The sequence below is a fragment of the Phyllobates terribilis genome, unplaced genomic scaffold, assembly GCF_046119375.1.
Source record: "Phyllobates terribilis strain yellow unplaced genomic scaffold, ASM4611937v1 Scaffold_1__5_contigs__length_1240528914, whole genome shotgun sequence".
In the NCBI taxonomy this organism is placed as follows: domain Eukaryota; kingdom Metazoa; phylum Chordata; class Amphibia; order Anura; family Dendrobatidae; genus Phyllobates; species Phyllobates terribilis.
Window position 1 is genome coordinate 1,127,131,943 of NW_027362761.1, and position 27,229 is coordinate 1,127,159,171.

Sequence of the window (27,229 nt, forward strand, 5' to 3'; positions counted from 1 at the left end):
CGTCCGCGTTGGTATTGGAGCGTCCGGCCCGGTATTTGATTGTGAACTCGTAGTTGGACAGACGGGCCATCCACCTCTGCTCCAGGGCACCGAGTCTTGCCGTGTCCAGGTGTGTCAACGGGTTGTTATCCGTGTACACGGTGAACCGGGAAGAAGCGAGGTAATGCTTAAAGCGCTCGGTGACTGCCCATACTACGGCCAGGAACTCTAGCTTAAATGAGCTGTAATTCTCGGGATTCCTTTCGGTGGGTCGCAGCTTTCGGCTGGCGTAGGCGATTACTCGTTCCTTCCCCTGCTGGATCTGGGACAGTACGGCTCCTAGCCCGATGTTACTGGCGTCGGTGTAGAGGATAAAGGGCTGGCTATAATCCGGGTACGCCAGGATTTCGTCCCCCGTGAGGGCCATCTTCAGCTGGCGGAAGGACTCTTCTTCCAGCTCCTCCCATTTGAAGGGCGGCTTCTGGTTCTTGGCCTTCCGGGACTGGCCTATCAGGAGGTCCTGCATAGGTGCTGCCTTTTTGGTGAAACCGGGAATAAACCTTCGGTAGTAGCCTACCAACCCGAGGAACTGCCGCACTTCTTTTACGCTGGAGGGGCTTGGCCATTCCTTAATTGCGGTGATCTTATCAGGGTCGGGAGCCACTCCGTCAGCGCTCACCACGTGTCCCAGGTACTGCACCTTTGGTTTCAGGAGGTGACACTTGGAGGGTTTCACCTTTAGGCCGTAACTCGCCAGAGCTTCGAACACTTCCGCCAGGTGTTTCAGGTGGTCCTCATACGTCTTGGAATATACGATGACATCGTCCAGGTACAACAGGACCGTCTCGAAGTTTCTGTGGCCCAGACAACACTCCATTAGTCGTTGGAAGGTTCCTGGTGCGTTGCAGAGTCCGAACGGCATGCAGGTGAACTCGCTAAGTCCCATCGGGGTGGTGAATGCGGTTTTCTCCCGGTCCGCCTCTGCTACAGGAACCTGCCAGTACCCGCTAGTGAGATCCAAGGTAGAGAAGAAGTTAGCAGATCTTAAAGCAGCCAATGACTCCTCTATCCTTGGTAAGGGGTACGCATCCTTGTGTGTGATACGGTTGATTTTCCGGTAATCTACACACATCCTCATGGTGTTGTCTTTTTTTCTGACTAAGACTAGTGGAGCTGCCCAGGGGCTACAGCTATCCCTGATCACCCCAGCCTCCTTCATGTCTCTAAGCATCCCCTTGGCGTGTTGGTAGTGTGCAGGGGGTACGGGTCGATACCTCTCTTTTATGGGAGGATGGTCTCCCGTGGGGATGTGGTGTTCTACCCCCTTGACTCGCCCGAAGTCTAACGGGTGTTTACTAAACACTCTCTCGTACTCTTGAACCACCCGATAGACTCCCTGTTTCTGATGTGAGGGAGTGGAGTCAGTACCCAAACGTAGTTGCTGACACCAGTCCTCCTTTGTTTTCTTACAGCCGTTACCTTCCTCCGGGTGAGATGGAGGCAAGGGTTCCACAGATTGTATAGCATTTTGGTTAATGGTATATAATTTGGCTAGCGTGGCATACCGGGGCAGGTACACTTCCCTCTTCCCGATATTGATTATGCGAACGGGCACCCTCCCATGGCGTACATTAACCACCCCCCGTGCTGTCAAGATGGTGGGCCTACTGTCTGAGTAAACTGGTTCTACCATTGCCTGGTAATCTCTACCTCTCAGACCAATAGCTGCCCGGCACCAAATCATCATTTCACTTTTTGGGGGCATGGCAATAGGAAAAGGGTCACACATTCTTACGCTACCAATCTCACCGCCGGAGAGTTCCACCTGTTGCCGTCGCATCAGTGCCCGGATCTCTTTCTGGAGCACCCGCTGCTCGCCGGAGCTGGCGTTCTTGGCAACCTGCTGTAAAAGGAAAATCACCTCTGCAAGACAATTTTCAATTACATTAGTTCCTAGAGTTATTTTTGGGTGACTCTCATGTTTGTCAATATCTACAATGATCAGTCCCTGTGCTGCCAGTTCGACTCTACCGATTTTGATGGTCACCTCTTTAAATCCGATCTGTGGCACGGGCTGGCCATTGCTGGCGATGATACTCAAGTCGTCGTCAGGGTAGCGGGTAATATCCGAGTCATTCCAGTACTGCTTAAAGAGCACGTACGGGATGGTGGTGACCTGTGACCCGGTGTCCAGTAGGGCACTCATGGGAATGCCATCCAGTACCACAGGCAAGACTGGACGTCCTCCCACATATCTGTCGTGCCAGTTCGATGGGCCTGGTGATCTTTTTCCTGGGGGTTGGCCCTCTACCCCAGGTTGTGCCCGTTTAAAGAACAGTACCTTGCCATATGTCCGGGTTGATTGCAGCGGCGGCAGATGGGTCGTCCGTCTTCGCTGTATCGGTCACTGGGTCTTCCTCTGGCCGGTGGGGTCCTCCTTGGTCGACGCCACGGGATGTCCTCCGGTCCGGATGCCAGCTGGATCTTCCCTGGGGTGGAAACCTGTAAAGACTGCACAGTTCGGGTTAGCGCAGCAACGCTCTTAGCTAGCTCTTGGACCTGATGGTGTAGGTCTGGAGCCGGGTCATTGTCCAAAGCCTGCGCATCAGCTCCCACAGGCCCTGCCGACAAGGGCGCCGCCTCCTGGTGGTAAGTGATAGCTGGGCGCCTGTGGGTCACAACGCCACCCGGTGCCGGTTCTCGGAGCACCCGGATGGCTCTGTCCTTGAACTGTGCAAAGCCCAGATGGGGATCCTGTAAGGCCATCGCCCGCAACTGGGTTCGGTGGGCATTACAATATAGTCCCTCTATAAATTGTTCGGTCAACAGCCTGTCCTCGTTTCCCACTCCATCAGGGTCGGTCTGCTTAATGGCCCTCAGGGCCTCTTGTAGGTTTAGTGCATAGTCCCTTATACTCTCATGCGCTCGCTGCTTGCACCCGTAGAATCTAAGCTTAATCTCGGCTGAGGTGCGGGTATCAAAGGTATCCTTCAGCCGGGTTAGTATCCCTGCGACAGTCTTCCTCCCAGGTGGCCAGGATTTTACTTCCCTTTTGGCTGCCCCGGTTAGTTGGGCCACCAGGATGCTCACTTTTTGCTCTTCTGTGAGGGGGTACACCTGGAAGAGGCTATCCAGCTTTTCTCTAAAGTCATGCAGGGTATGTGACTCCCCTGAGTACTGGGGTAGCCAAGCTGCTCCCGGGATATAGGGCATGGTGAAGGGCATAACTGCAGCAGCGGTGGCGCTGGCGGGGGTTGAGGCAATGAAGCTCTCCTCCGCATCCGACATCTTCCTTCCCCCTAGTGGACCGTGGCCTACCTTGCGATGATCCTGTTCCGTAGGCCGCGGCTCCGCAGTAGATGGTCAGGGTTGAGGACCTTCCGTCGCGCTCCGGTGACGTCGGCGTCTGCTGGGCTCCTTCCAGGACCTTACGCAACGTCCGGACGTGAGGCGGGGCTTCAGTTCTCGCGCGCTTTCGGAGTCCACGCCCCTCTTCTTCCCACGCGGCGTCCTCAAGATGGCGTCCAACGGCGGGAAAACTCCACGGATGGCGGGAAGAAGGCTGAAGATGGCGCCGGATGGCGGGAATCTTCACAGATGGCGGGAAGAAGGCTGAAAATGGCGCCGGATGGCGGGAATCTTCACCGATGGTAAGTTTTAAAAGTCTCTTTTTCAGGCACGCAGTACCCGGTGGTTGCGGGCACGAAATCCTGCCGACTACGCCAAAGTTGACGCGCCCCTGGGCCTGCTGTGTCGCGCAGCGTCTCGCGCACGGGGGCTTACCCGGAACCGGATCAGATGAGGGTTGTAGTCTCCGAGTGGCGGGGACCCGGTCCGTGCCCAGGGAGTCAACTCAGTGTGTGGCAGTCTTGATAGATGTTATTTGAGTGTCGACTATGCCACCCGTTGATTTGCAGCTATGGAGCTGCCGCTGCAGGGCAGACCGCTGAGGCCGGTGTAGAATTGTGCAGCGTGATAGTATAACCCCCAACAGGAGGGGTATGGCCTCAGGGCAGCCGACGTGGAAGATGAGGGTAGCAGGAACCACTCAGAGACGGTGCGGTGTAATTCAGGGTCTTTACTGGTAACAACGATAGACCCTCCCGGAGTACTTGCTAGCGAACGGGGCCTGGTCAGTCCTTGAGCAGATGGGATCTCCCCTGGCCAGGCGGAGTTGTAGGCCTCCCAAACTGACTGTACTCTTCTGGCTACCTTGCTAGAAGCGGATATAAGTAGCCCACGTCCCTGAGTGTACCGTGTGGTGCTCACCCGTATGGCCGGTGACTCGGGGCCTTCTAATGGCTTCCGCTCCACGATGGCGGCGCTGGTCCCACGCGTGTGACCGTGCCTTCGGGTTTCTGGGCCTGAGGACCTGAAATCCCCTGCCGGTCGGTTTCTGCTGCTGGGTAAGAGTTAGTCCCCACAGCCTCGGACGCCGGGTCCGGTAAGAAAGCTTCTCAGTCAGGGCGAGCTCTGCAGCTGCCAGCCCCTGACTTGTAGTAGTATTGCTCCCACTGAGCTTCTGCTGTTTCTTCCTGTGACTGTTTCTTGTCTCTACTCTCCTTGACTCACTAACCCTGCTTCAGCCCCGGGTTTATATAGGGGAAGGTCTTCCCCTCCCAAGACTGGGCAGGAGGTGTGGCATGCACAGGATCCCTGACCAAAGGACCTCCCACCTGCTCTCAGACATAACATTACATTACTGTGGGAAACCAGACCCCTGGGGTGCCACATCCCCTGGAAATTCAGTATAGCAAGCGAACAGTGCTAACCACTGAACCACTGTGCTGCCCTAATTATATATGCATTTCTGATTTTTTTTTATAGATTCTATAATTAATTACAGTACGGTGAAAAAGCTTTAGCCAGGTGTGGGAAAAAAAGCTGCAAATCAACAATGCTTTAAAAAATGGAAGTGTTAATAGTTTATGTTTATCAATGAACAAAATGCAAAGTGAATGAAAAAAAAAATCTAAATCACATCAATATTTTTTGTGGCCGCACTTTGTCATCAGAACAGCATCAGTTCTTCTAGCTACAGTTGCACAACGTCAGGTTTTTTTTTTATTATAGTCAGATGTATGAGTAGCCAATTATACTAAACAGGTGATAAATGATCCCCAGTTTCATATGTAGCTTGAAACACAGTCATTAACAGAAACAGCTATGTAAAAGGCTTACAACTGAGTGAGGAGCAGCCAAATTCTGCAACAAGGGTTAGGTTGTAGAAGGCAGTTTCATATCACCATGGCAAGTGTGAGCTCAGCATCAAGACCCAAGGTAGATTTACTGGAAGGCCAAGGAAACTTAGTGCAGCAGATGAAAAACACATCATGCTTACTTCTCTCTGAAATTGAAAGATGCCCAGCAGTGCCATCAGCTCAGAACTGGCAGCAACCAGTGGGACTCATCTGTACCTATATACTGTTTGGAGAAGTCTGGACAGAAGTGTCTTCATGGAAGAATTCCTGCCAGAACCAGGTGCAACCAGAAAAGTTGGGTAGTAGGCTTGTAACTGTGTAAGAAACAACCAAACTCTGCTACAAAGGTGAGATTGCGGAATACAATTTCATGTAACAGCTCATACGCTGTGGTAAGACAAAGCACAGCAACAGGACCCAAGACAACAATTTCAAAGCAGACTGTGATTTCAAGAAAGCATTGACGAATGGGAAACTTTGAGCATGGCAGATGCCGTGGTAGGGAAAGAAAGCTTAGTGCAGCAGATGAAAGACAGATCATGTTTACTTCCCTTTGAAATCAGATGTCCAGCAGTGCCATAAGCTCAGATGTGGCAGGAGCTAGTGCTACCAAGCTACAGCCATCAACTGTACAGAGAAGTCTGACCAGAGGTGGCCTTTATGGAAGAATTGCAGCCATAAAGCCATAGTTTCAACATGGCAACAAGGCCAAGTGACTCAACTATGCATGAAAACATAGGAACTGGGGTGTAGAAAAATGGCAGCAGGTGCTCTGGACTGATGAGTCAAAATGTGAACTATCTAGCAAGTACAGTTTTTTGCCAAAGGGCAGGAGAGCGGTACAATAATGAGTGTCTGCAGGCAACACTACAAAATGATGAAAGTTACTTGCAAGCTTGGGGCTACATTTCAGCAAAATAGTCAAGATTAATGGGGTCCTCATTGCTGCGAAATACAGATACTTATCCATCATGCATTACCATCAGGGAGGCATCTGATTGACTCCAGATTTATTTTGAAAATACAGCCAATGTCATTAAGAACTATCTTCAGCATAAAGAAGAACACAAGGTCCTGGAAGTGATGATATGGTCCCAACATAGCCATGAACTCAACATTAGTCAGTCTGACTGGGATTACATGAATAGAAAGAAGGATTTGCACACGTCTACAGCCACAGAAGGTCTGTGGTTAGCTCTCCAAGATGTTTAGAACAACCTCTTTGCAGAATTCCTTCAGAAACTTTGTGCAAGTGTGCCTAAAAAAATTGATGTTTTAAAGCTGTTGTGAAGGTAAATGGTGGTTACACCAAATATTGATTTGAATTAGATTTATTTTGTTCATTCAGTTTGTATTAAAATTAAACTATTAGCACTTCTAGTTTTTGAAAGCATTCTTAGCTTGCAACATACTTTCCACACCTGTCTAAAACTTTTGCAAAGTAGTATACATATTTGGTATATTGCCAAGGAAAGCATGAATATATATTGTGTTAAAATCATTATCAGGGAAATAGAGATGAAAAGATGGTCGCTTGTTCCCAACACTTTGTATGATAGTTTTGATATTTTATTATTTTCTCAATACCTTCTGAATCAGGCTGAAAAATACTTCACAAGTTACTTTGGCCTTTGCAGAAGTTATATGTGACGATAATATTTCACCTTAGATCAGATGTGTCCCCCTGAAAATTTATGTGTATCTTGTAATGCAGCGACTTGCTGGCATTACGGTAATGGTCCAGAATGAGTTTTACCTGACCATGTACCTTCCCCCTCAGGTGACTAGTCACATGACTGTGACATAGCACAGGTCCTGCGCGCACAGAATGTCTGTCTGATCACATGACTGTGACATCAGCAAGGTCCTGTCTGTGTGTGTGTGTGTGTGCACGGGATGGATATATAAACCCTGCTTGATGGGAGACAAGTGTGTTCGGTGTGTTAGGCGTGAGGCCTGTTCCCCGTGTGTGTGGGACACCGTGATACCGTGAAGCCTGGCAGCCTGAAAGGTCGAGGCTGGATCTTGTGTAGATGCCAGTGGCCTTGGAAGGCAGCGGCTTGGTGAAGAGTCCGGAAAGGCGCAGACTGGATGTGTGTGAGTGAAACATTCCAGTAGCCTTAGACGGGACGACGGCTAGAGACCCCCACCTGGGAAAGCCTTAAAGCCACAGTGGTGGCGGATTAAATGGACTGCAGCAACTAAACCCGGCAAAGGTAATACACTTTGTTATATGGACACTTATATAGACATTGCTATAGTATTACCTTGCTGAAGGCTGTAACTTGGGCCAATTGGGCCTGTCTGCTACTTGAGAGACTCCCGGATGTTAAGTGTGTAAACATGCCGGTGATAAACTAAGAAGGACTGTGTGATATGCGGTTTATGAAGTGCAATAAACTGCTGTATTGAGAAAATACCGGAAGGACATTGCACGTGTGCTTAATTTACCTGGTGCAGCGAGTATCCCCCATTATGATGACTAGCGCTGCCTTACAATCTCTATATAATTATAGCATCTTACAATCTAACACAACTAAATGCATTGCTTCAAATAGTTTAAAATCCAATTTAATAGATATTCTAACACCTTAGTCAGGGATGTAACAGATGTAACAAATGTGGGTGTAGGGGTTGCAATCGGACCCCAGGCCCTGAAACTTAGAAGGACCCAAAAGGTCCATTTGGCCCATATGAGAAGACCAATACTACTAAAGACTTGTGATAGTTGATTGTGACACACAAGCTTCTAATTATGATAGTTGATATTTACTGGGATATCCATAATTACAGCATTGATAAGGTTGAATGAATGAAACCAAGTCCAACCTATTATTCTAAAAAAAATTGGAAAACAATCCCAATGGACAATAAATTATTGAATCAACAGCCCATCTCCAGAAATCTAGTACCCATAACTTGAAAATATGATAATATTTTATAATATATGCAGGCCCATTATTGAATTTGTAGCCATCACATCATGGTGTGGAAGAGAGCTCCATAGTCTCACTGCTTTTACAGCAAAGAATCCTCTAGACACAGAGGATGTCCAATTATCATGGTTACAGTTAACATAATGCGATAAATGTCTAAGTGATGATTCAATTTAAAGAAACTTATTTTTGCCTTAAAGAGGTTCTTTGATTTTATTATCTCACAGGAAATTCAAAACTTCAATGATGATATGATGCCAATTTCTCAAGAAACGCATAGAAGTCAATCTTTCTCCTGCAACCCAAATGGAGGAAGCCTGACACCCACACTAAAGGTACAAGTCCACCAAAACTTAAAAGTAGCCAGTCTAATAATTATTTTAAAGAAACTCCTAAGTCATGTGGCAAGGCTCGTTAAAGAGTCGATATTGACTTTTAGGATTGCTGCTTCCAATAGGTGGTGCTGGAGTTCTAGTCCTCTTCCTATCTGAAGAGATAATTTGCTTATTTAATTTTCCAGAGGAGTAAGTGACTCGCCCCCTGGGCCCCGCGTACGCGTGTAGTGAGTAGAGATGAGCGTTGTTCTACTCGAACTGTTCGCCAATCTCAAATTCGAGCTGTTTTGGGCGGTGTTCGAGCCGTTCGGCGAACACGAACAATTTGAGAAAAATTCGGCTGTTCGAGGTTATGTTCGATAACTGTTCGTGCACCAAAATCATAACTGGATTTTTTCTCAGTAATGATGAAAATTAATGTTAATACGCAGTTTGAGTGTACAGCGGGGTGGGGGGAGGGGCAGGGGATGGATCTCTGCAGGAACAATGAAGATCTCCATTTTTTTTTCTCTTTCCCGCATTTGCAGTGGGGAGGTGCAATCTGTCAGCCTATCAGCAGCGCACACACGGAGCGAAGTGCTTTTTTTCACACAAGCAAGGGCATGTGTCATTGGCAGTGTATGTCACATGTCCTTGCCCTATAAGACCAAGCCATTTTCCCCGTCGCCACCATTTTCTCACTGCTGCAGCTGCGTGTTAGACGGCACCGCTGTTGCTGTGCGCTATACCTTGTTAATTTCAAGCCAATTTTCGCACAAATATACAGATAGCTTGGGAGTAGGGAATAGTTGTGATTGCAGTCCTTTTAAGGACTAGGTTACAGCATTTCCTACGACTTTTATCAGGGAGGTCTGTGCTCTTAAATAGATAGGTTGTGGGAGTAAAGACTAATTGTAATTGGAGTCCTTTTCAGGACTAGGTTACATGAGTTCCTATCAGTTTTTGCCAGGCAGGTCTGTGCCAGTGCTGTGCAAGTTTTTTTCACAGCATTTGGCTGAATCTAGCAAAGCTAATCCTTTTTGGCCTATTGCAGAGTGTGTTAGTCAGTGGAGTAGCCTATCTGTGTTGCAAGATATAACACCTGTGTATAGAATACCAATTTTTTTACTGCACCTAGTGAAGTAAAATCTTTTGGGCATAGCATCATTCTATTAGTCCATCTATACTGACCTCCATCAGGTTGCAAATTAAAAATAATTTTTTTCTTCATTTAGCTCTGAAAAAATATTTGGGCTTCTAGCAGTGTGTGGGACTTGGTCTATTAGTCCATCTATACTGACCTCCATCAGGTTGCAAATTAAAAATAATTTTTTTCTTCATTTAGCTCTGAAAAAATATTTTGGCTTCTAGCAGTGTGTGGGACTTGTTCTATTAGTCCTTCTATACTGACCTCCAGCAGGTTGCAAATTGAATATAATTTTTTTCTGCATCTAGCTCTGAAAAAATAGTTGGGCTTCTAGCGGTGTGTGGGACTTGGTCTATTAGTCCATCTATACTGACCTCCATCAGGTTGCAAATTAAAAATAATTTTTTTCTGCATCTAGCTCTGAAAAAATATTTGGGCTTCTAGCAGTGTGTGGGACTTGGTCTATTAGTCCATCTATACTGACCTCCATCAGGTTGCAAATTAAAAATATTTTTTTTCTGCATCTAGCTCTGAAAAAATATTTGGGCTTCTAGCGGTGTGTGGGACTTGGTCTATTAGTCCATCTATACTGACCTCCATCAGGTTGCAAATTAAAAATAATTTTTTTCTGCATCTAGCTCTGAAAAAATATTTGGGCTTCTAGCAGTGTGTGGGACTTGGTCATCTATACTGACCTCCATCAGGTTGCAAATTAAAAATAATTTTTTTCTGCATCTAGCTCTGAAAAAATATTTGGGCTTCTAGCGGTGTGTGGGACTTGGTCTATTAGTCCATCTATACTGACCTCCATCAGGTTGCAAATTAAAAATAATTTTTTTCTGCATCTAGCTCTGAAAAAATATTTGGGCTTCTAGCAGTGTGTGGGACTTGGTCTATTAGTCCATCTATACTGACCTCCATCAGGTTGCAAATTAAAAATAATTTTTTTCTTCATTTAGCTCTGAAAAAATATTTGGGCTTCTAGCAGTGTGTGGGACTTGTTCTATTAGTCCTTCTATACTGACCTCCAGCAGGTTGCAAATTGAATATAATTTTTTTCTGCATCTAGCTCTGAAAAAATAGTTGGGCTTCTAGCGGTGTGTGGGACTTGGTCTATTAGTCCATCTATACTGACCTCCATCAGGTTGCAAATTAAAAATAATTTTTATCTGCATCTACAGTACCTCTGAAAAAATATTTGGGCTTCTAGCAGTGTGTGGGACTATTTGTATTAGTCCATCTATACTGACCTCCATCAGGTTGCAAATTCAAAATAATTTTTTTCTGCATCTAACCCAGCCAATAGTTTTGGCCTAATACCACAGTTTGGCCACTCAGCTCTGCTCGGTTACCATCCATTGTTTTTTTGTGCAAACAACTCCAGAGTTGTGAATTAGTTAACCACCAAAATGAGTGGAAAAAGGCCTGCTGCTGGTGGAAAGGGGAATAGGCGTGTTGGGAAGGGGAAAAAAGGTTGTGTCCGTGGGGTAGGTGTTAAAGCAACAGTAACATCTGCAGAAGAAAGACCATCTTCCAGCCAAACTAAAATGTCTACTTCTTTTAGCGGACAATGTGATAAGATCCCTTTCTTACGGCCACGCCAATCGCTACAAATTCCAGATGAGGCACAAAAACAGCAGGTGCTTCAACGGATATCAAGTGCTCCTTTAAGTGGGCTCTCCTCCACATCAACTTCAACATCACAAATACTCCAGTCCTCAAAGGTGTCACCCAAATCGCACTTGCTTCCTCACAGCTCCCAAATCTCCAGCTGCCCGTCTGAGTATGAGGTAGAACAGATGGTTGAGTCTGCAGAGCTGTTTACTCATACTATAGCCTGGGAATCAGAGGTCGACTCCAGCGCATCTGTGAATCCAGACGAGGAAATGATCTGCACTGATGCCCAGAATCTTTATGAGTCGGATCCAGGACCAGACGCAGAAGGTTCTGACCATAATGTAGACCCTCATTCCCAAACTGTAACTCCTGTTGGTGGAGACAATGAGGAAGACGATGATAAGACTCAAATACCTGATTGGAGCGACAACTTTAGTTTTTTGTCAGGGCAGGAACAGGTTGGCTCTGAGGACGACGGGTGTGATAACGCACAGGGTGATGATGATGAGGTCGGAGATCCCACTTACTGTCAACCCACAGTCAGCCAAGAGATGAGGTCAGCAGAGGAGGTGGAGGAAGATGCTAGTGACGACGAGGTCAGGTTGCGCCTTCCTGGACAGAGACGTAGTACTGGAAGCACGTCAACAACTGCATCCTCAAACACAACTCTGCCTCTCACCACAAGTCGTGGTGGCTCTTCAGGTCGCATGGGTGCTAAGCCTTGCATAGCCTGGGCATTTTTTCAGATCGATAAAGATGACCCAACTCGTGTTATCTGTAACATTTGTCAGCAAAAGCTAAGTAGAGGCCAAAAAATACATAGTTTGAGTACTTCATGCATGAACCGGCACATGGACATGAAGCATAAGTTGCAGTGGGAAGCTCAGTGTGCTACAATGCGGCCTAGCCGGCCGGGCCAATCACCGTCTGCCATATCTTGTGCATCCGCGGCCTCTTCATCCTCTGTGACTGGGGGGACAGCAGTCACACCTGTTTTGGGGCGCAGACCTGCCACCTCTTTACCCGCAACAGCCAGCGTGATTGGCAGGTCATCATTTTCTTTGGAGGTGGTAACACCAGCTGGTGTTGAGCGCTGTCCGACATCGATAGCACCACCTTTGGATCAAGGCAACCTAACATGTCCGCCTGCATCTTCCTCACAGACCGGCAGTTTGCCGGGGACACCCTTATCAACCCCGTCTAAGCACAATAGCCAGCCCTCGGTCCCTCAGATGTGGACAAGTAAAAGACCATTTCCTCCTAGCCATGAGAAAGCTAAGAGGTTGAATTTCACCATCTGCAAGCTCTTGGCTACAGAAATGCTGCCTTTCCGCCTGGTGGACACAGAGGATTTTCGAGACCTTATGTCCGTCGCAGTGCCCCAGTACCAGATGCCCAGTCGGCACTACTTCTCAAAGAAAGGTGTGCCTGCGCTCCACCAGCATGTCGCACACAACATCACCGCTTCTTTGAGAAACTCTGTGTGTGACAGGGTGCATTTCACCACAGACACTTGGACGAGTAGGCATGGACAGGGGCGTTACATGTCGCTGACTGGGCACTGGGTAACTATGGTGACAGCAGGACAAGGGGCTGCTGTCCAAGTCTTGCCGTCCCCACGAGTTGTGCGTCAATCCTCTTTATGTCAAAGTTCCTCCACTGCTTCTGCCTCCTCAACCTCCTCTCGGTCTTCCACCTGCACCCAAAGCCTGTCTGGTCATGCCACAAGCTTTCTAACTGCGCAGAAGGGATCCTGCACACCTCCTTACTATGCTGGCAGTAGGGCTCAACGTCATCAGGCGGTTTTTACATTGAAATGTCTGGGAAATGTGAGTCACACAGCTGAGGAGTTGTGGTCAGCTCTGGAGAACCAATTTCATGAATGGTTGTCTCCACTGGACCTGAAACCAGGGAAGGCCGTGTGCGACAATGCTGCAAACCTGGGTGCGGCCCTTCGCCGGGGCAATGTCACACACGTGCCTTGTATGGCTCACGTGTTGAACCTGGTTGTCCAGCAATTTTTAGCCCACTATCCCAGACTAGATGGCCTTCTGCAGAGGGCACGGTCGCTGTGTGCTCACTTCCGCCGTTCGCATCCCGCAGCTCAGCGACTTACATCTCTACAGAAGTCGTTGGGCCTGCCACTTCACCGGCTAAAATGCGATGTGCCTACCCGGTGGAATTCAACTCTGCACATGTTGCAGCGACTGTGGCAGCACCGACAAGCCCTGGTGCAATACGTTCTGACGTATAGCCTGGGCCAACGAGATTCAGAGGTGGGGCAAATCACGCTGGAGGAGTGGTCTCAGATCAGGGACCTATGCACCCTTCTGCACAGTTTTGAAATGGCGACGAAGATGTTTAGTGCTGACGATGCCATTATCAGCATGACTATTCCGGTGATTTACATGCTGGAGCACATGTTAAACAGAATTCGGAGTCAGGTGGTGGCACAAGAGGAGGTGGAGGAAGTAGAGGAGGAGGAGTTGTATGCGGAAGGGCTAACATCTGCAAGGTCCAGACGGTCGGCAGCACCAAGGCGGCAGGCATGTGAGGGTGGGGGAGATGGTTTTACCAGGGCGCATGGTAGCAGCCAAACTAGTGAGGAAGGTGCAGGAGCCCAGGAAGAAGTGGAGGACGAACTGATGGAAGACTCATCAGATGAGGGAGACCTTGATCACATTTCTGTTGTGCGAGGTTGGGGGGAGAGGACAGAGGAAGGAAGCATGATTGTTACCTCGCCACCAACACAACAGGGACTTGGTGCTCCTGGATGCGCAACACACATGAGTGCCTTCTTGCTGCACTACCTGCAACATGACCCTCGAATTGTGAGAATTAGAAATAATCCTGACTACTGGGTTGCCACACTGTTAGATCCCCGGTACAAAAGTAAATTTGCAGAAATTATTCCTGCCATAGAAAGGGATGCACGCATGCAGGAGTATCAGCAGAGACTGTTGCAGAATCTTACATGTGCTTTTCCACAAAATACCAGTGGTGCACGTAGTGAATCTCACAGTTCCAACTTGCCAACCGTGGGACCGTCAAGTGTTCAGCACTCAAACCGTAACAGAACCACAGTATCTGCTGGTAACATCAATTTTGCGGAATCATTTCACCACTTTTTTAGCCCATCCTTTGCAAGGCCACAGGAGACAAGAAGTCTGACACATAGTCAACGCCTAGAGACGATGGTACAGGAGTATCTCCAAGTAAACATTGAAGCCACGACTGTGTCACTGGACCCTTGCTCTTTTTGGGCTTCCAATCTGGATAAATGGCCGGAGCTAGCCACTTACGCCTTGGAGATCTTGTCATGCCCCGCAGCCAGCGTTCTGTCTGAACGTGTGTTCAGCGCTGCTGGTGGTGTGCTGACAGATAAGCGCACGCGGCTCTCCACTGATAATGTAGACAGACTCACGTTCATAAAGATGAACAAATCATGGATCCGAAACGACTTTTCTACCCCTGTGTCATCCTGGGGAGAGTAAAAGCTTGATGATTGGTTAAAATCACCCTACCAACCATTTTAAGCTTTCAAATTACTAATCATGTTTATCTGTATCTTGACTGGAAAATAATTTGGGCTTTGTAGCAGTGTGCAGCACTGATCCTATTAGGCCATCTATACTAAAGCTTCACCAGATTTAAAATTAAAAATAATTTTTAGCTGCATTTAGCCCGGAAAATAATTTTGGGGCTCCGAGATGCGCAAGGCACATAAGTGCCTTCTTGCTGCACTACCTGGAGCATGACCCTCATATTGTCAGAATTCGAAGTAATCATGACTACTGGGTTGCCACACTCTTAGATCCCCCAAAGTTTTCGATCAACCTTTTCATTTTAATAAAGACCAAAAAAATGGTCATTTTTGAAATTATAAGCATTAGCAGGTTGTTAGAAACTGAAATCAAACAGTTTTCAACTCAAAACTTTATTCTAGGTGATGTTACATTTTCACATAGGACCCCTTGTTCGAAAGGAGCTTCTGAACTCTCTCGTCCATTGAATTTGTCAGGTTTTGGATGGTTTCTGCTTCAATTGTTTTGCATGAGGACAGAATACCCTCCCAGAGCTGTTGCTTAGATGTGAACTGCCTCCCGCCATCATAGACACTCCTTTTAATGATGCTCCAAAGGTTCTGAATGGGGTAGAGGTCAGGGGAGCATGGGGGTCACACCATAAGTTTGTCCCCTTTTATGCCCATATCAGCCAGAGATGCAGATGTTTTATGTGCAGCATGAGATGGGGCATTATCATGCAGAAAAATGATCTTGCTGTGAAATACACGGTTCTTCTTCTTGAACCATGGCAGGAAGTGCTGTTTGAGAAAATCCACATACATTATGGAGTTCATCTTTAGCGCCTTCAGGGATCCTAAAGGGGCCGACAATCTCTCTCCCCATGATTCCAGCCCAAAACATTACTCCACCTCCTCCTTGTTGGCGCTGTAGCCGTGTTTGCGTGGGGTGTCCATTAACCAGCCATCCTCCACTCCATCCATCTGGACCATCGAGCGCTGCACGGCACTCATCCGTGAACAAAACAGTTTTGAAATCAGTCTTCATGTAATGTTTGGCCCACTGGAGCCGTTTCTGCTTGTGTGAAGTGGATAGAGGAGGTCGACAGGATGGCGCATGCACAGCTGCAAACCTCTGAAGGACCCTGCATCTTGTTGTTCGGGGGACGTTGGAGGCACAAGCAGCTTCAAAAACTTGTCTGCTGCTATGACAAGGCTTTTTTGCCGCTGCTCTTTCAACCTGACGTAATTGCCTGTAGGAAAGAGTCCTCAATTTACCCTTATCAGCACGCACACGTGTGTACTGTGAATCAGCTACATACTTCTTGATTGCCAAGACACTTCATCCTGATCATCGCACAATGTTGATTGTAGTCATGCCTTGACCTAAACACTCCACAATTTGTTGCTTCTCAGCAGCCGACACATCCTTTTTCTTTCCCATTTTGGCAGAAAATGTAGGCTGCTTAATAATGTGAGAGAGCCTTCTTAAGTAGTCTTGCCTTTCATTGGACACACCTGCCAAACTAATTAGCACAGGTGTCTGCAATTGCTTACAGTGATATAAAGAGCCCTGACACACATCACCATCAATGAGTTTAACTGACAAACAAACAAATTCTTCCCTTATCACTCCTAAACACTTTTTGTATAATAATTTGGAACGCAGTGTACATGTGCTTTTCCACAAAACACCAGTGGTTCACGTAGTGAATCTTACAGTTCTAACTTGCCAACCGTGGTCTGTATGGAGTTGTTCAATAAAGGGCCCAAAATTAAGATAACATAGATGGGAGAGGTCTCTATGAATAGGAATTCCTAAGTATTTGATACCCTGTGAGGGCCAGGCAAAGGGAAAGTTGGACTGGATGGAATCCTATATGGATTTGGGGAGGGAGACATCGAGGGCCTCAGACTTCGCTGCATTGATTTTAAAATTTTACCATGTAACAAAGTGATCTATTTCAGCCATAACAGCATGGATGGATATATGTGATTGAGTGATATATACTAGGACATCATCAGCAAATAGAGAGCACTTGTACTCGGTGCCTCCCACCTCAATCCACCTAATATTGGGGTTATGGCGAATTGATGAGAGCAGGTGCTCCGTCACTAGGATGTATAAGAGAGGGGACAGAGGACATCACTGCCTTGTCCCATTGGTGATTGTGAAAGGTGATGAAAATGTTCTGACGCACCCCCTGGGCCTTGGGACACCCGGAGCCGGACCCTTTTTGGTGGATGCTGGTGGTTGTAGTCTTGGTGGCGGCGACCCAGTTCCGTGGCTCAGGGCGGTCAAACCAGTGGCGGAACTATTTATGTGGTTTTCATGTTTAAATGTCCGACTACGCCACCCGTGGATTGCGGTCAGAGTGAACCGCCGCTACAGGGCAGACCACTGAGGCTGGTGTTGTGGGTGCAGCAGAGCGTAGCATAACTCCCCACGGGAGGAGTATAGCCTCAGGGCAGTGTATGCGGAGGATGGGGGTGATGGTGCAGGGCAGCAGCAGTAACGACACGGAGTCAGTGATGCAGTTCAGGGCCTTTACTCACAGTTCTTATTATCCAGACCACGTCTGCAGGTAACGGCTGCCCACGTCGTACTGTGCTCACCAGGTGAGGGGCTCAGACAACTCCCAGATAACTTTGGAGCACTTCACAGGACCCCCTTTGTGTGTCCTTTGTCTGGCCTTTCTTACCAACACTTCTGTCCGGCTGCCTCGGGCCTCCTCTTGGTAAACTTGGCGCCAGTTTCCCTGACCCTATGTGGTGCCTTCCTAGCGGGTGTAGCAAGGGGCTGCGCCACATAAAATGTCAGAGCCTCCGGTTTCTAGCTGAGGGTCGTTTCCTGCCTCCACTAGTTCGGGGACCGGTCTCCCCCTTTGGCCTGACCCCTCCACGCAGGTGGATTCGGGCGTGCGGTGGCGACTCGCCCGTCCGCACCCCTGGGATCCCTTCATTCCTCGTTCCTGGAGCCTTCTCCGCTCCTCTTCCTTCCTTCTCCCTCTTCCAGGCCTGGGCCTCTGTTACTAGGCCCGCCTCCGGAGCAGAGCTCATGCAGAGCCCCTGCTCCCTGCCACTTCTGCTCAGACTTCTCTGCACTGAACTAAGATGGTGCCCACCTTTTATACTCCCTTCTCAATGCAACCAGGAACTGCTTCCTCCCTGCTCCTGCACTACAGGGTTCCCCTTCCTCAGTGTTCCCTCCCCCCACTCCAGCCAGGGACAGGGACTGTCGTGCCCATCTCAGGGGCATATTGTTCGCCCTGCCCCACGGCAATGTGGTGTAATGCATGCAGGTGTCGGGTCCTGATCCACACTCCATCCTTACCTGAGAGTGAGATATCACACCTCTGGGTGAGGTGCAATACGTCTGTAGCAACCGAGCCCTCAGGGTGCTACAGTTCCATTTATCTTCAGCCTAGGTGACGTATTGCGATACAGGGCCGTGATTTTGGCTATAAAAGGGTCCCCTAGACCCCTACCCCAAGCTTTTTAAGAGAATCATATATGGCGTGCCAGGAGACTCTATGGAATGCTTTCTCAGCATCCAACGAGAGTATCTAATTACAAATTTTTAACTGCATCTAGCCCAGGAAATACTTTGTGCCTAGTAGCAGTGTCTGCTAGTGAGCGGATTATCCCGGCTGTTAAGCAAGCTGCACCACCTGTAGTTTAGACACTTAAATTTTTCAAAGGAAATGCTTCGGGACCATGGGATACTTAGTGAAGAGCATCAGGAGGCACCCCAAGGCATAGGGGCTGGGACTGGCAGTAGGATGCCTTGCGGTGGACAGCCGAGCTCGATCCTTATAAAAGCTTTTTAACTGCAGCAGCTTTAGTGGACGCTACTGGAGCTGGAATTACCGCGGCTGCTGGCATGAGACTTGCCCTCCAATAGATCCTTGTAAATGGATTTAAAGTGTATTCATTCAAATTAGAGAGACAATTTAAATTAAAAAGCTTAGAGCTGCCTCCACCACAGGGGGGCTCGCTCGACCCACCAGCGGACAGGCACCAGTATTGGGAGAGGGGGGCTGGCCGTCAGGGTTCACCGCGGCTCTGGCACAAACTCGGCGACACGGAGGTGGCACGGGCAGGAGCGGACTGGCCGTGTCGGCTTCTCACTTTTTGGATTTTAGAAGGGCATGACATGCCTATATCTGTGTCTCCCCCTCCTTTTACTCCTCCACCTCTTTTATTTTCGCATGACTATATGTACTTGTCACTTTTCCATGTGTTAGTTATGTCTTCTGAGCAGTTTGTCAGCTTTTGGACACCTTTGAAGGTGTTTTCTATGTGTTTCTATGTGTTTTTGTTTGCCTGCCATTGGTTTTAACGGTGTTCGAAGGTGTTCGACGAACAGTTCGACGAACAGTTCGGCGAACACACGGGTGTTCGACGAACCGAACCGAACTCGAACACTACGGGGGTGGCTCAACACTAGTAGTGAGTTACCCGGAACCAGGTCTCTGGGGGATGCTGGGGTTTGTAGTCTCCGTGGCGGCGACCCGGTCCCGTGGCTCAGGGTGGTCAAACCAGTGGCAGTCTTTATAAGGTTTTAAGTTAATTGTCTCACTACGCCACCCGTGGATTGCGGTCAGTGCGGACCGCCGCTGCAAGGCAGACCGCTGGGGCTGATGGGGTATGCAGCTGAGGTAGTGTGACTCCCCACGGGAGGAGTGCAGCCCCAGGGCAGTGTAGTAGAGGATGGGAGTGATGGTGCGGGCGTCCCAGTACTAATAGTGCTGACGCGGTGAGAAAGCACAGAGACAAGGTGTTGCAGTTCAAATGCTTTACTCACAGTTCTCATCCAGGTCACTTGTGCGCAGGTAGGACCGCCCGAGCCATGCTGCGTCCACCAGGCAAGGGGCTCAGTCAACCCCCAGGTGTGGCCCAGGACTCCCTTCTATTCCTTTCTCTGGCCATGCCCCACCAGTGACACTACTTTTGTCCGGCTGCCTCGGGCCTTCTCTTGGGAGGGCTTAATGCTCACGGCCCTGACCCCATGTGGTATGCCTTTCTAGCAGGTGTAATGAGGGGTCGCACCAAGATATGATCGCGACCGCTGGTCCTTGGCTGAGGATTAGTCGCCTCCACCAACTTGGGATCCGGTACCCTGTTCTGCCAACCCGTCACCCGCAATCTCCTGGGCCTTTGGGGTTCCTTCTGCCTTCGTGTCTCTGGGCCTCTCTTGGTGTTCTGTTTCTTTCCTTCTTTCCTTTCTGTTCCTTGCTGTTACTGTCCTTTTCCTCTGGCTCTGGCCTTCACTCTAGGCCTGCCTCGTGGAGCTGGGCCCTGGCTGAGCCACAGCTCCCTGTCAGCCCTCTCTGGCTGAACTCCTTCTCTCACTCCTCTCCTCTGACTGTCTGTCTGAACTTCTAAGATGGTGCCCCCCTTATATACCTCCCTCTCTGTGTATGAGCCCAGGTGACTTGCAACCAATGGGCTCCTACCTATGCCCAGAGACCCAACCCCTATCTGATCCTACATCACTGGGTGTGCTTCCCCCTCCCCACTCCAGCCAGGGACAGATGCTGTCGTGCCTGCACTTCTGTCTCGTGGGTGCACCGTTGAGCTGTCCTCCGGAAATGGGGTGTGTGTGATGCATGCAGCCTACCGAGCCCTGTTCCGCACCCCCTCCTTACCCGGGAGTGGAATACCACACCTCTGGCAGAGGTGCAATACCCCTGTAGCGGCCGAACCCTCGGGGCGCTACATAAGCATGGCTTATAAGTCTCCTCACTTTGACATGCCAGGCTTCGCTTGTCACTCTCCAGAAGGAGAAACGCTACCCCTTAGACCTCAGTCCAAAGCCTCTCACCTAGTCAAATCAGAACTCATACTTTTCACTGAGCACTGATGGGGGCAATTCCCCCCAAACACAGTGTCTGAAAATTGAGATTTTGATTTGGCTTTTATCCTAAGTCATATTGTAAGGCTCGTTAAGGAGTCGATATTGACTTTTAGCATCGCTGCTTCCAATAGGTGGCGCTAGAGTTCTAGTCCTATTCTTCTCTGAAGAGACAATTTGCATATTTAATTTCCCAGAGGAGCGTGCATTGTTTATAAGTATTTTCACTCTGACATGCCAGGCTTTAGACTCCAGGGTAACTGCCTGAAAGACTTTGTCCAATTCTGTGTCTTTAGAGATTTTCTCCCATGGAATTGTAGCAGCACTCTTATTTTTCTAAAAGTTTCTAGTGTATTGCAAAAACACCTCTTAAAAGTGGCAGATGGCATGTATGCCAGAATTTAGGTTCAATTAGAGACATAATTCTGGTGCATTTTAATTAGTAAATATACCCCAGAATATTTTTTATTGGATTTATATGAAGCCAGAGGGGCATGGAGGTACAGTCCAGGGCTCCAGTACCATCTACCAGCATTATTATGGCTCCATACAACAATAATTATACAGCCACATGCATAAGACCTAAAAGATATTGGGCTTTTATATAATAAAATGGCATTTTCCTTCCCAGCAGAATATACATGTCGCACTCTCACGGGGTGCTGCAATCTGCTAATAGCCATGAAGGCAAGTAGGCAGCTACTGTATGTACTAATCTAATGGCAATTGCTTCATAACCAATAAAAATCAGAAATAATAGGATTCAAACGTTTAGGAAAAGTGATTGTACTGTATTTGTCAAACTGTTCTGTCTTACAGAAAAAGAAAATTGGTGAGATCCCAACCCGCGTCATCAGTGTCCCTAATTTAGCAGCTTATGAAAAAAGCTTAAGTAATAATGTTACCACCAAAAATACAATGAATCCCATGAGGAATTCTCCTAGTTTAGATCACACTGTCAAGCCTGGATATCCTTTTAGACCTCCAGCACAGCTCCTAGATATCATACGTCCTAACAGGTAATGATGATATGAGCCTGTAATCTAAGTTTTTGATTGCCTTTAAAGAGAGTGTGTCAGCTAAAATTGATAGTATAAACTCAGCACATAGCCTTGTAGAAAATATTGCTCCTATAAAAAATGCACTTTCAGTGATCTAATTGCTGCTTCTGTTTTGAAGAAATTATAATTTAGTCAAATATATTAATTAGGTGCTCAGTGAACCTTTGGTGTAGCCATTCTGCCCACTGGGTTTTGCAGGTCTCCACCTCCTTCACTGGTGAGTGACAGCACTGGCTCGCCTGCGCTTTTTTTGCAGACTGTGCAGGCAAGTCAGTGCTATCACTCACCAGTGAAAGAGGTGGGACATGTAAGACCAGTGGACAGAACGGTGCACCGAGCCTCTTGGCCACACCAAGGGTGCACCGGTCACACTAATTAACTTATGTGATTGAATTTCAGTTTCTGCAGAATGGAGGCTGAAAACAAAACACTAAAGGTGTAATTTTTATAGAAGTTATTTCCTCCTCAATAAGGTTATGGGCTTAGTTCATACTGTCAGTTTGGGCTGACACACTCCATTTAAATGTTCTGTATGTTAGACATTAGACTGTGATGCATTTGGAGGACACTTACCTGTTTACATCACATCCAAAGCAATACTTCTAATCTCTGCTCATCGTGTCATACAATATAATGCAACCTCCTGAATTCAGCAGAAATATCCCCTTCCATGACATACACACACACACTAACATAATATTCTCACAAGTCCCTTTTCAGTGATGACAGTGCTGCCCATAATAAAGACACCAACAGTGTCTACTATTGTACCAGCCCCTGTACCACAGTTTGGTTGCTTTTCTTAGATCTGAAAAGTTTAAAGGTGTTTTCTTATGATTTAGTATCTATTCATTTATTAATTGTGCCGCTATCTCTATCTCTTTGATGCTGCAAGCAGAGACAGCTTTTGTAGCATTAAAGGAACGCAGAAGCATTGAAGCTGGCTGGATCCAGGAATCTGCTGAGCTTCAGAGCAGCGCTTCCAAGCTGTATAACAAAGAGCTTGTAAGTGCTACACTAGGAGGTTGGCCACCTGTGATAGACAGCAGCGGTTTCCTGTAACCTAGGCAATGAGCAGTAAACAAAACATAGTAAAGGGAATTTGTCAGCAGGGTTTTGCTTTGTAATCTGGAGACAGCATGCTGTAGGGGTTTAAAACACAGATTTCAGCGATGCCTCTCTTATCAAGCTCTGTCCTGGTGTTTACTTGCAATGATTGTTTTATAGCCAGGAGCTTATCATTGCTGGACACAGATGCACCTGCCTGATAGTACAACTTTGCCCCCTTATGTGATAAGCACCTCACTGTCTATAGACATTGAATATAAAGAGCCTGGTAGGGTTAGCTTTCTGAGTTTTGCTTCATGCTAAATCTAAAAGCTCTGATTATGTCAGAACGGCTGCATGCAGTAAACTAAGTGATACATAATTGGATTAAGTGTCTCTTCCTCTGTCTACATCATGCTGCTCTCAGATGAGATAGCAACAACCTGCTGACAGATTCTGTTTAAAAATCTTCAAAGGTCTACAAAGGGATTTAAGCATTTAACCTTTTAATGCTATTTGACATACTGTATATATCCAAAATGAGCACATCACTTTGTGCTCTATGACAGATATGTACTTTATCAGCTTTCACAGTGTTGGATCAGCTGCAAGAGCCGACTGATGTACACAGCCAGGCCTCTGCTGTAACTTCAAGGATCAGTGTTCTCGCCGATCCCAGAAGTTTATGTGTCATTGTCAATAATGACATGAGAAGTTTGACAGAGTAAGAGCTATCCCTCTTTCAGCCCATGGTCACTCTTGCAATCTCTGCTGTTAGTGGCAGATGACGGCTGTATAAGACAGCCAGCATCTGCCAGGAGTGGTGCGGGTTTAATTCTCAAGCCTACTTCCTACATCCACATCTGGCATGTTATGTGTACATATATGTTACATGTCAGGAAGGGGTTAAAGGGAATCTGTCACCAGGTTGTACTCCATCTGGGTGCAGCATTATGTAGGGGAAGAGACTCTGATTCCAGCAATGTATCACTTACTTACTTAGTTTTGACTAAAAATCTGTTTTATCTTTTGAGATCTAGCAGTTCTCTGAATGCTGCACTGTGTATAACCCCATCTACACCACTGATTGGCAGCTTCCAGTGTACACTGTGCATAGGCAGAAAGTGGTCAGCCACTTGTGGTGGCGGGGTGATTCAGAGCTCATGAATATGGAGGAAAACATGGCAGCAGGTTTACTAGTCCTCTAGTGATAATCTCCTGCTGATATAACAGTGACTAGCTATTGAACCCGTTCTATGCCCGGGTGGCGAGCATTTTTATTGGTATATGGTCTCCCATGCTGGTATGTGCTGCCCCCCTCCTGGTATTTGTGCTGCCCCCATCCTGTCCCCACCATCCTATCCTGGTATGCATGGCACCCCTCATCCCTATTCTGGTATGCATGGCACCCCTCATCCCCAATCCCGGTATGCATGGCACCCCTCATCCCCAATCCCGGTATGCATGGCACCCCTCATCCCCAATCCCCGTATGCATGGCACTCCTCATCCCTATCCTGGTATGCATGGTACCCCATCCCTCATCCCTATCCTGGTATGTATGGTACCCCATCCCTCATCACCATACTGGTATGCATGGCCCCTCATCCGAATCCTGGTAGCATGGCACTCCTCATCCCTATCCTGGTATGAATGGCCCCTCATCCGAATCCCGGTATGCGTGGCACCCCTCATCCCCAATCCCGGTATGCGTGGCACCCCTCATCCCCAATCTCTGTATGTGTGGCACCCCTCATCCCCAATCCCTGTATGCGTGTCACCCCTCATCCCCAATCTCTGTATGCGTGGCAGCCCTCATCCCCAATCCCTGTATGCGTCGCACCCCTCATCCCCAATCCCTGTATACGTGGCACCCCTCATCCCCAATCCCTGTATGCGTGGCACCCCTCATCCCCAATCCCTGTATGCGTGGCACCCCTCATCCCCAATCCCTGTATGCGTGGCACCCCTCATCCCCAATCCCTGTATGCGTGGCACCCCTCATACCCAATCACTGTATGTGTGGCACCCCTCATCCCCAATCCCGGTATGCGTGGCACCCCTCATCCCCAATCCCTGTATGCGTGGCTCCCCTCATCCCCAATCCCTGTATGCGTGGCTCCCCTCATCCCCAATCCTGGTATGCGTGGCACCCCTCATCCCCAATCCCGGTGTGCGTGGCTCCCCTCATCCCCATTCCCGGTATGCGTGGCTCCCCTCATCCCCAATCCTGGTATGCGTGGCTCCCCTCATCCCCAATCCCGGTATGTGTGGCTCCCCTCATCCCCAATCCCGGTATGTGTGGCTCCCCTCATCCCCAATCCCGGTATGCGTGGCTCCCCTCATCCCCAATCCCGGTATGCGTGGCTCCCCTCATCCCCATTCCTGGTGTGCGTGGCTCCCCTCATCACCATTCCCGGTATGCGTGGCTCCCCTCATCCCCAATCCCGGTATGCGTGTCTCCCCTCATCCCCAATCCCGGTATGCATGGCTCCCCTCATCCCCAATCCCGGTATGCGTGGCTCCCCTCATCCCCAATCCTTGTATGCGTGGCTCCCCTCATCCCCAATCCCGGTATGCGTGGCTCCCCTCATCCCCATTCCCGGTATGCGTGGCTCCCCTCATCCCCATTCCCGGTATGCGTGGTTCCCCTCATCCTCAATCCCGGTATGCGTGGCTCCCCTCATCCCCAATCCTGGTATGCGTGGCTCCCCTCATCCCCAATCCCGGTATGTGTGGCTCCCCTCATCCCCATTCCCGGTATGTGAGGCTCCCCTCATCCCCAATCCCGGTATGCGTGGCTCCCCTCATCCCCAATCCTGGTATGCGTGGTACCCCTCACCCCCCAATCCTGGTATGCGTGGTACCCCTCACCCCCCAATCCTGGTATGCGTGGTACCACTCACCCCCCAATCCTGGTATGCGTGGTACCCCTCACCCCACAATCGTGATATGTGTGGCCCCCTCTTCCCTTTCACACTGTACACACATACAAAAAAAATAAACACTTATACTCACCTTTCTTCCCTGTGCTCCAGTGCTGCAGCGTCCTGTTCTGCCGGAGGCCGGGGGAGGAGAGCGGCGCCGGAGCACCACGCTGTCTGGCGCCATTTTGCTGAAGACAATCTGTAAATGTGTCTTCAGTAAAATGGCGAAGGATAGCGCTATGCTCACGCGCCGATCCGACGCTTCACTCCTGCCCCCGTCTACGGCCAGAAGAGAGGCGCCGCGGCAACGCTCCTCCCGGTCAGGTAAGTATGCAAGTATGGCGCCGGAGATCGCGGTATGCGTTCAGTGTCTACGCATCCTGTGATCTCCGGTGCCATATACTCCTCTTACCTGTAACGGCTGGATGCCTGCTTCTGTCTGGAGCCAGACTGCGCGTCACGCATGTGCAATCTATCGAGGCTTCAGACAGAGGTACGCATCCCCGGTTATATTACAGATTTCATCAAAATTACAGCGAGCAGCCCAGTAAATGAATCAGGGTCTCTGCCCCTACATCACACTGCTCTCAAATTAGGTGGCAAAAACCTGCTGACAGATTCCCTTTAATAAATATGTGAACTCCATGAAATAACAATTTGGGACAATTTTTCATTACAGCTTTGATTAGTCCTGTACGTCCTTTTGGAAATGTATGGATCCATTGAAAACTCGGCCAATTTAATCGCATGTTACCATTTGGTTTGTCAAATTAGTCACACCATGAGACATTTGTTATTAGTTCTGTAAATAAACTTTCCTTTTTGGATATTTCACGTATATACTGACATATTATTTGTTTTATTCAAGGCGTAACCCCGGAAATGTGTCATCAAAGACCGAAACAAAAGATCAGGAGACCAAGCGCCCAGAATGGTTCACTAAGTATTTTTCATTTTGAAAAAGGAAAGACGCTGGGAAACAACCAGTGACTGCAATATGTCGCTGCATCATGATTGCACTTATTATATGGTCGTATAAGCTTTGCTGTAAAGTTTAATTTTATGAATAAAATATTATTTCAACTTTTTTATTATATAAAATGAAATAATTTATTCCTAACAAATAATGAAAATCTATTATAAAAGAAGATGAGCATCCGGTATGCAGCGCAACTCTATCGAGCTACTATTTTATTAGGGGGCTATCCTGGGGTAGGAAAGCAAGTATTACTGTCAGCTCTGCTATTTCAGCATACTCCAAGGAGTGGCGCCATCAGTTCAGAGAGAATGCTTCATCCTCGGGTAGTCATTGTTTGCTTGTGGATTGTTTTGGAGAGGGGTCAGTGTAACGATCTACTTTAAATAATAAAGTAGTACTGAAGGCTGGAGATGGCCGACAAGCCTCTCGTCATGAGAGTCCTACCCACTGCCTCTTATTGACACACATATTGGATACATATACCGCTTTATCTTACATTTTGGGTTTAAAAATTAGCAAATCAATTCGAGGCTAATTGAATTTTTAAAAAAATTCAGATTCACCATAGTTAAAAAAAAATTTAAATTAGCTTTGGGCAAATCCGCCATTTTTCTAGAATATAGAGGGTCAGGAAGGGGTTAA

General features: G+C 48.1%; 1 protein-coding gene across 2 annotated transcripts in view; it reads left to right on the forward strand.

The window, feature by feature from the left end:
* Positions 1 to 26,633, forward strand: part of FAM184B (family with sequence similarity 184 member B) — a 132,605-nt gene extending 105,972 nt beyond the window's left edge. For both annotated transcript variants that reach the window (XM_073657128.1, XM_073657137.1), the window contains exons 12-14: positions 8,344 to 8,451; positions 21,394 to 21,593; positions 26,477 to 26,633. In XM_073657128.1, coding sequence (XP_073513229.1) covers positions 8,344 to 8,451; positions 21,394 to 21,593; positions 26,477 to 26,567 — 399 coding nt within the window. In that variant the 3' untranslated portion in view covers positions 26,568 to 26,633. The remainder of the gene's footprint in view (positions 1 to 8,343; positions 8,452 to 21,393; positions 21,594 to 26,476) is intronic.
* The last annotated feature ends 596 nt before the right edge of the window (positions 26,634 to 27,229 follow it).